Consider the following 10,338-nt stretch of genomic DNA (forward strand, 5'->3'; position numbering starts at 1 on the left):
TCCCTGTAAAATGGGGAGATGAGACTTTACCAACAGGTTACTGAGTGAGAGAGTATAGGTAAAATTTTAAGTGCATAGTAAGAGATCACTAAATACTAATTTTGGCCAGGAACCCTGAACCACCTAAAAAGTGAGGAGGGAGATGGTTTGAAATTCTGGCCATTTCAAGTGGGTGGCAAAGGGCCTTTGATTGATGAAAGCCCATCACACCTGAAGAAGTTTCCCTTTAGGAGATTCTCTCATTTAATGAACTTCATTTATCTTCACTAAAGACAAGCTACCCTTGCTTACTCACTCTTGGTCTTAACAGTACTTTTACATCATGGAACTTTTCTGTCGTTGAGATCAACCAAAATATATACAGAGGTTTATTTTATTTTATTTTATTTTATTTTCAGATAGTTTGAAACTTTGGAACTTTTGACTGTCCAGTACTACCTCTCCACTCTAGAATATGGATATATATATATTTTTTTCTCCTTGCACCTAGAGGTTTGACTTTCTATTTCCTCCCCGCGGCTCTTTACGCACGAGGGAGGTGTGGCCCCCGCCATCCGTGTGTGGTTTTGGGGTAGTAACTTCTGGGGCGGCCTCCCGCCTCCACCCACAGCCGCGGTAGTGACGTCACAGGCGGTGGCTCCCTCCCCGCCCGGCCCTATAAAGCGGCAGGTGCGCGGGCGCCTACCGAACGTTCACACACCTTGCTGCCTGTGAGCGAGTAGCAACCCAGAGATTCCTGCGTGGAGCCCAGGGCGCCGGCGGCTCCCATCACCCGGAGCCGAGCCGGGCGGGGCCGCGCCGGGCCTTGGAACACAGGAGCACAGCCGCTCTTGTGCCCTTTTTTCCTACCACTTCTTCCTTCTGCCAGTAGCTGCCGTCTGAGTTGCCCCAGAGACCCAGACGCCGACGTCCCGAGGGACCAATGAGAACTCCGCTGCTGCCTCAGGCGCCGGTGGTGCTGTGGCTCTTGATCCTCGGCTCAGGTGAGGATCTGCTGGCTCTGAACTACCTGGTGATTCTCTCCAGGCAGGCAGAATCTGTCGCCTTTTGAATGTTGCTATTGCTTCTCCAAAAAGAAATCTGTCCCGCTGGAGGCGATCACCCTCTAAGGTTACTCCCTCCGAGAAGAGAGAAAACCCAGACAAGTGTCTCTAGCATCCAGCCAGGAGGAGTGTCCTGAAGAATACTTGTACTTTTACTTTAGTCCAGGTGATGGAGACTTTAGAGATCCTTTCATCTTAACCTTTGGTTGTACAGATAAAGAAAGGTTCAGAAAGATTTCAACAGAGTAGTTAATTCCTGAACCAGGAGTGTTTGGTGCCTCCTGCCTAAATTCTCTGTCTCCTCTTGTCTAGTTGATTGTATTTTCACCGTTTACTTTCATGTCCTGCGGAAAGATTAAAATCACCTCTCTGATGCTGTTTTATTGAGACCCAAAACAAAGTAAGATAAAGTACTGTCTTGAAACTCTGGACCCAAAATCTTACCTAGTCCTTAAGTTTCTTTCCTATGTAAATAAAAATAATAATGAAAAAATGACAATGATAATTATTAAATTGACATTACTTTTTACATTGACTTTTACATTTTATATATACATGATTTTTTAAAATGTGAGCATATGTTAAGAAAATTTAGTCTTTATGTAGAACCTACAAAGATGGGGCAAGATAGCATTTTAGCAATACAAATGAGTTTGGAATGCAAAGTGATAGGAATATTTAGATATTACTTGTTAAGTGTTTATGTTGCATTAATTTGGCCCTTTTTTAAAATGTGGAGATTAATGTAGACTCTATCTGTGGAAAGAAAACCCTGGATAAAAGAAGCTCTGTAATTGGAACAGCTGAGTTTGCTTCTTGGCAAAATGTGAAGTGACTCAATCAAAAACAATAGCACATGTGCAATAACTGCTTTGATATCAGAAGATAAACACTTCTACTTAACATAGCTGGCTGGTGAGAGAGGCACCCTGCTTCATCTTTTTTTTCCTTAATCTTTCCCCTGCAGGCCATCATGCTGTTGGATTGGATCTCAATGACACTGACTCTGGGAAAGGGGAACCATTGTCCAAGAACCACAGTACTAGTGGACCTGAGGTTGCTTCAAGAAATGAGACGACCCCAGGAATTGAGATTTCCCCTGTGACTGAAACGCCTTCTAGTACTGAAGTGTCCTCAGGAACTGACTATGACTATTTAGAATATGATGCTGAACTACAAATATCTGGCTACATCGTGGATGATTCAGTCAGAGGTAAGTAGAGGTTAAAGGGGAAATGTAGCTGAAGGGATGTGGGTTTACAGGAGCAAAACTGCTTCAGTAAAGTGTGAATTGCATACCTTTCTAGGTTAAAAACTGAGTCAGAAAGTTCTATATAGGATCACATCCTATGTCTAGAGGATTAATTGATGTTATGTTTAAATCAAATCTTCTCAACTTTACTAAGTGTAGGCATCATTATTTTCATTTTACAGATGCAATAAATGATGTTAAAAAAGATTGTGTTGCCCAAGGCTGCACAGGTAGCAGTTAAGCCAGAATTAGAACCCCATTCTGTTTTATTCCAGATATTATGTTCCTTCACATTATGCCATGTAAACTCTAATCTGAGACAGAAGTAGACCTTAACCATTCCTATTTGCTTTGTTTCTTAGCATCTGTATCCCCTTTCCCCAGCTCATCCTTCCCCAGATAACTGCATTTTAACACAAGGCAACAGAAAAAAGTAAATGGGACAGGAGAAATTTGACTTTTATCCTTTAAAATACTTGGTGTTGAGAAACTGGTAATAATGCCTTCTAGAAATAATAAAGAACAAGTATGCATAAATTTTATATCACTAAAATCACGATTTAACTCCAAATTCCATTTGTTAGTTAAAATATGACTCACTTTTCCTGTTATCTGATCTTTTTAAAAGACCCTTTACTTAAATGAATACCAAAGAAAGAGATAAATGTTGCTCAGTACCCTCATTCTACTTTGGAGTTTCATGGAAGAAGAGGCCATCAATAAGTCAAATCTCATGTACTAGGAGCATCCATCTGGAGCAGGGAAAGAAAGTTTCAGAGCTTTTTAAGGCCTCTTCTTTTCTGACCAGTTTCCCTGACTTCTCCTCTCCCTGAATCCCAAAGCTAGAGAAGAGAGAACAAGTGGAACCAGAGGGAAAGAGAGTGGTTTAAGTGGGAGCTGGGCAAAGATGTAGTGACCTCTGTACTCCCTTACTTCTGAACTTGGGCTAGGGAAAAGGTTCACTTGCAATTCTTACAGTTGGATGAGATTAGACCATCCAGGTATCTAGCAACTTGTCTCTTAACTATATATAAATTGTTAAGACATCAGAAGCCAAATCCATTATTACTAGGGCTAATAACTAGTGCTCAGATTGCAATGCATTATAAAATAGTATGAGATCACTGGAAGAACTTCTTTGGAAAGCTGTTCAGTTAAATGTCCATGGGTATAATGTCTATTGCCACACTTTAGCATAGATACTATTATTTGCCTCTATCTATGATTTGTAATCTCTCTGATAAAGTAGAGTAATATTCATTTAAAATGCTTCTCTTAGAGGACTTACTCTAACTTGTACTTTTTTTTGGATCAGAGGAAAATTTCAATATAAAAATTGCATAACCACCTGTTAGACAGTTCTCCTAATTTGAATTTTGTTAGTGTTATTATAATAGCCTGTGGAAATATTCATAATATTTATTTATCATACTCTTGTTAACCTTCACACTGTGGTTCTGAAGTTTTCTATTTAATGGGTACTGTGTGACCTTTATGATAAATGATATTTTCTCTTTTCATTGGGATCTGCTTGCTAAATAGTTCATCATATAAAACTATTAAGGTTTTAGTAGAACAGAATGCATACCACTAAATGGAAACTGCCCCTCTATGACTTTAGCATAAAAGTTACACCCTGAACAAACTTTCTATAGATTTGTTAAGTTAAATGTTTGAGGCATCAATTAACAAATATTCCTGGATTATTTTTAAATAGATCAAACACAGAAATGAGCACTGTGAAAGGTATCAATTGTGATCTGTTGTAATCTGTGAACTGGAAAAATTGATTAATACATAATCCTCAGTTTTTTGCACTCTCCAATAGTGTCTACTAATTCCCAACTATAATAGTGAGCACAGGGCCAATATGAGTAAGTAAAATCAGCAAATAAACCCCAAGTTCAATGTCATTTTAATCAATGACATTGACCTTTCCAAAGAGAAGGAAGAGTATTATGAAAAAATAACAAGCTTTTGTCATCCCAGCACAGTCATTTTCTAGCTATATATCCTAGGACAAGTTGCTTGCCTTTACTAAATTTCAGTTTCCTCATTATGTCATATGGCTAACATGCATTATGTCATATGGCTAACATGCATGCAGTCATGATCTAGATTCAAGTAAATTGATACTCATTGCCAAGAATGTGGAATGATTAGAAATTCAAGAAATGCTAAAAATGTTTAATGGATTTTCTTAGACACATAAGTCTTACTATTAATACTAATGATGATAATACAAATTCAATACAAATAATTCAAAATAAAAATGTGTAAATAAAATAACTAAAGTGTTCAGATGTTTAATTGCCATACAACTGATATTCTCTGCCCACTTATTGTGTGTATTGTGTTAAATAATGAAACAAACGTGGTTGTTATCTCCCTGTGAGCTCTCACTGCTCTGATTTCTTTGTCTCATGGATCCAAAATAATGTTCAAGATGAGAGAGACTGTTAAGAAATCTTATTTTCTTTTTTCAGTTGAACAGGTAATTAAGCCCAAGAAAAACAAAACAGAAAGTGAAAAGACTTCAGATAAACCCAAAAGAAAGAAAAAGGGAGGGAAAGGTGGAAAAAATAGAAGAAACAAAAAGAAGAAAAATCCATGTGATGCAGAATTTCAAAATTTCTGCATTCATGGAGAATGCAAATATATAGAGAATCTGGAGGCAGTAACATGCAAGTAAGTTTCAAAGAATTACAAAGAACTATGTATTTCCTACACCATATCTGAAAAATCCCTAGCTGCAGAAACCACTGATTTTTTTTCCAGTGTATAAACCAGTGATTAGAATACTTTTTATTAAGGAATCAGGTAGAAAATATTTAGGTTTTGTGGGCTGAGATTGTATTTGTACTTATGTAACCAATTAAAAGGATTAAATCTCATTCTTATGAGTTGTAAAAAACCTGGCAAATGGCCAGATTGGATTTGTGGGCTATATTTTTGAGGATCACTGCTATAAATCATTGTTTTACAATAGGTATTTTTTTAAAAAAAGATTCTTAATAAACTCTTCACCTAATTTTTCATGTTGTTCTAGCCACTTTGTCTTCTAGCCCCCCAAAACTGCTAACACATTAGATGAAAGTGGAATATATTAACTGTATAAGTCACTGAACTCATCAGTTGGTCATAAAAGAAGCACAAAGAATAGCAAGGTGTGTCTTCTTGGACTAACACACCCAAACTAATCTTGACTAATGGATATTTAGCTAGAATGGGTTCTGTGTCTCATGATTTTGAAATACAAATACATAACTTTTTTTAAATGTTGGAATTACATAGCTGTTTTTGACTTAGAAGGTGAACTGGGAATATATAAGGCGTTTTTAGTGATTATAATTTCTAAATGTGGGTTGTTTGCAGATGTCATCATGATTATTTTGGTGAACGATGTGGAGAAAAATCCATGAAGACTCACAGCATGGGTGACAGAGATTTCTCAAAAGTTGCATTAGCAGCTATAGCTGCCTTTGTCTCTGCTACAAGCTTCACTGCTGTTGCTGTTGTTATTACAGTCCAGTAAGTATGGCACAGCTTAACAATTCCTAATAAGGTTAATTTTCTTCAATATTTCTATCACACCCTACTAGAATATTTTGAATTAGTTATTTTTTGGTAGCATATGATCTTTGAATAATACAGTCAGAATTTATATTACTTTGCCTACCATAGAAACTCAACACATTAAGTTCTCTTTCAGAATTTCATAGCAATTTTTTGAACTTAAAAATGGATGATTTTATTGCATGCCATCTTTCTCTCACAGTTATTTCTAAATCTCAGAAAGTGCTGGTATCTTCTATGAATATTTTAAGATGAAGCATGTTGCCCAGAAAATAATAGTAGATTCATAGCATCAGACACACTGCGTTGGTATTAAAAATCACAAAGAACCTCAAATTGGCAGCCCAGAAGAGACATGTCTCTGCTTGTCTTGGAATGCAAAATCCTGAGTTTGTAGTTTCATAGCACGGTGATAATTTATTCACAGTTTATGCCTATTTTCTTATTGTCAAATAACAATGAGAGTGTAACCAAAACATTTCCTCCAGATGGCATGGTGTAGGAAGAACAATTCTATTAGTACTTCACTCCAACAGTATCTTCCCTCTGTTACTAACAACATCACATACTTCTCTTCATGACCAATGAAAGCTAGAACTGGCCTACTCTATGTAGTAGGCACTGATGGGTACATAAAACGGCTTTGTGTCTACCAAACAGAAGATACTGAATGAGGGAAGTTGGGGGAGGGCATGAATGGCTCTGTGATGACTCATGTGCCACTGGAGCTTGGGAAAAGTAGTGGACTCATTATTCTAATTTTAGGTCTTGGTAAATTACTTTTCACTGGATCCTGTACATGATCTACTACTGCTGTCCTTCAGGAAAGAAGGGGTTATCTTTTGCTATTGTTTACCATTATCTTAAATTCAGATCAGATAGTGATAAAATGGCATGTAAAGAACTGTTTTATCAGGCACATGAAGCTTGATGTATAGTTTAAGTTTGTTTTCCACACCCTGGAATTATTCTGATCTTCTAGTACCTCAAGTCAGATATATAAATGTGTTTAGGAAGATATCCTCAGATAAATCATTACTATTTGATATAGGGGGATAGAAGAAAAAGGTGTTTTGCAATAATTAAAATTTTCAGTCATTCAACTTGCAGTATTTAATAATCCTTTAGAAATATATGGAAAGCTATCATGTTAGCACTCTTAAAATTAAGCCACTTTACTCTTGTATTCTTTTTGTATATGAAACAAAACAAACATAAGCCTAAGCCATAGTTACTGGGTTTTCAATAACTAAAGTAAATTTTTTCTTTAAATATCATAATGAAAGTTCATATGATTTTGATGATAATATTTAGTAGATTCATTAAAGACCTACTAAAAATTGAATTGCTTGTATAATGGCAAAATTTTTTTTTCAATACACTGAATTTTAATAGCAATGTATGAAATTAGAAGAAAATGTTTATATTTAGAAATAAATAAAACAACTTGTTTTGTAAGCTGGTTTCAAAAATTCTGATCATTCAAATTGGTGTGTATAAACATCAATCCATATGTTATAAAACTATACCACCATCTCTTCCAAGTGTGTATTTGGCAGCTGTGCTAAATTCTTCAGGAAAAAAAAGGCATTTGGATATGTTCCATGCCTTCTGAAAGTTTACATCTTAAAGATGCATTTAAACCTCTGTTCTCTGGAAATATGTTTATATAAAGGCAACATAACTGTCACCTTAAAAGAGAATACTGGTGGTATTTTATAGTCGGGTTTAAGCTTTTGTTTAGCATGAAGTATGCTGCTCTGTTGTCTATAAGAGCTCATGAGAAGGAATCCCTTGTACTTGGGGAAACCTCAGTCAACATATAGATGGATGGGCTTTTAGTAACAGTAGAACATCTTCTTCTCTCAAGGCTTCGAAAAAGATACTTCAGAGAATTTGAAGAAGAAGCAGAAGAACAAAAGAAACTTCAACAAGAAAATGGACATGCACATTCTATAGCATAATTGAAGATAATACAGGTTTGACTTATAAACTTTACTTTACATTATATCCTATACTTGTGAAAAATTATAGCACTATTAATCTCAAGAAAAATGAGGAATATGTTTTTAATTATGAACATACTCTTAATGGCTATATGAAAAGTATTATTCTTTGAGTATGAGATTGAGTTTGGTATTGAGAATGGGCTATGTACTTATTCAGTATTAAAAGGTATACAGATGTGAGAGAGTTCTCAAGGAACATAACATTTAGATAGGGGAGAATGCAGAGAATCAGAATACTAAAGGAAGTCACCAGAAAGGAACCAATGGAGTATGAAAAATTTCTGATGAATGAAAAAATCTTGTGAGGCATTTTGGTAGCAGGAAATTATATATATTTAGCGTGACATTGAAGGTAAACCTTAAAGGACCTGTGAGATTGGTAAAAAGCAATTATGAAGAAAAGGAAGATGGGTATTAAATACTGAGAGATGAAACAGATCATTTTAGAAAACAGCCTGGCTCCAGTGAATATTAGAGAAGGGAACATTGTAATGATAGGTTGAGCTCATACATTGGAGAGCCAGAGTAGGGTGCTTGTTCTAAAAGACTGAGGAAGTGGGGACAGTAGATTAAATACTCCTTTTAAAGAAAGAAAGTAGAAACAGAGAGGGGTATGTAACTTGGTAAATAAATAAATAATACACACACACACACACACACACACACACACACACACACACTTTTGTCCACAGGGAGAGCTGTAGGATTGGAGAGTAGGATTCAGTGGTAGAATGCATGCTTAGCAGGTACAAGATTCTGGGTTTGATCCTCAACACCAAAAAATAAAAAGGGAGAATTAGCATGTTGTAAGTAGAAGGTAAGAAGGTATGAAGAGGGATAATTCATTGACAACTGAAGAAAGGAGTTCATGAAAGAAAACTTCCAGTGGAAGAGGGAGGAAGAGAAATCAAGGGTACACTTAAAGTCGGTCTTAAAAAAGAATTTCATTTCCTCAGACATTGGAGATGTCACCTCCTTAAGGCGCTGTTTTCCTAATGTCAGTGGCTTTAATAGTTACTTGAGATTCTTGTTAAATGTGAATATTCCTATGCCTAATGCTCAATCTACTGAATCAGAAATTTTTATCTTTAATGAGTGTTCCAGATGATTCTGATGCTTAGAGAACCCCACTCTATTTAACATTGGTTAGGTACAGATATTATGTTCTCAGCCTGTTAGAGAATTAGTCCCATACCTCGTGAAATAAATCATTATTTATAGCAGTGTTATACTCAGTATTTATTACATCAAAATTTTAATGTATTGGCCTATTGTGATGAAGTTAAGACCACCAATATAAATAGGGTAGATTTTTGGTTATTTGATGCCATCAAGATTTCTCAGTGTAGGTCCCAGAATAATTTTAGGAAAAGGAATATGCTGTGCTGGCATTTAGTAGCTGCCTATTAACTGGTAGCTACTGTTATTATGCTCTTGGTACTAATTATCCTAAATTAACTGCATATCATAAGTACAATGAGCCACTTAATCTCTGTTTTTAATTATGTCCACTGTGTAGATTTAGTTAGGAAACCTAATTTTCATGACGGTTATTGCTTTTTTTATTAAGCAGAAATTTATGCAACTGGTATGAGCATCTTTAGTTTTCTAAGGAGGCCTATAACCCAAGCAGAAATGAAAGAGAATTCAAGCTAAAGCAATATTTTGTTTCTGAAAAGCTTTTAGCATTTTTCATAAAACAATTTTGAAAAAAAAATGGCAGAAATTCTGATTGCTGATTTTTCATTGAAATTTTTTAAAACTATGTTGGAATTAAGCTTATTCTCTAACACTTTATTTTTTAACAGGGTATCAGGTCAGAGTCACTTCGAAGTCACAACTGTAAATGATGAATCGGTCCTCCTTTCAGTGAAGAAAATGGAACCTTTTTGTTCTGATGGTTTTAAACTTTCAATTGTCACTTTTTTATGCTAAATAATTTCTGTACATAAAGAGATGCATGGAGATAAAAAGTATTTTTTCAAGTTGTAAATAATTTATTTAATATTTAATGGAAGTGTATTTATTTTATAGCTCATTAAACTTTTTTAATCAAACAGATTCAGAGTTTGAATATTAGTTTTGAAATTTCAGTACTCCAGGGTATTTTGCTCCTAACATATTGATTGACCATTTTTATATTTTTAAACATTCCTTTTCTTAAAAAGTACTCAGAATGGCAAAATTGTAGCCACTTACTCTTCCCACAAACACTAATAATTTTTGCATTAACTCCAAATTAGCATTTCTATTCCATATAGAACTTGTACCAAGTCTTGTTCATTATAAAAGTACATGGAGTCAAAATATGGTACTGCCTTTATTATAGAAGGCCCAGATATTATAAAAGAAAGCAAATTCACAGCTTTCACTATAATCATTATATAGAGGCAGCAATAGTTTGCATATTACAAATATGGCATTTTGAGAGAACCAGGAAGGTTTTACACTTGAGACT

At 35.4% G+C, this 10,338-nt stretch overlaps 1 protein-coding gene across 1 annotated transcript; it reads left to right on the top strand.

Moving 5' to 3' along the window:
- Window positions 1-614: 614 nt before the first annotated feature.
- Window positions 615-9,939, top strand: Areg (amphiregulin). Its single transcript, XM_005333237.4, has 6 exons — window positions 615-983; window positions 2,011-2,256; window positions 4,782-4,983; window positions 5,671-5,826; window positions 7,742-7,850; window positions 9,689-9,939. Exons 1-5 carry the CDS (start codon window positions 923-925, stop codon window positions 7,833-7,835), a joined length of 759 nt encoding a protein of 252 aa, XP_005333294.1. The 5' UTR covers window positions 615-922; the 3' UTR covers window positions 7,836-7,850; window positions 9,689-9,939.
- The last annotated feature ends 399 nt before the right edge of the window (window positions 9,940-10,338 follow it).

The sequence above is a fragment of the Ictidomys tridecemlineatus genome, chromosome 9 (assembly GCF_052094955.1).
Source record: "Ictidomys tridecemlineatus isolate mIctTri1 chromosome 9, mIctTri1.hap1, whole genome shotgun sequence".
In the NCBI taxonomy this organism is placed as follows: Eukaryota; Metazoa; Chordata; class Mammalia; order Rodentia; family Sciuridae; genus Ictidomys; species Ictidomys tridecemlineatus.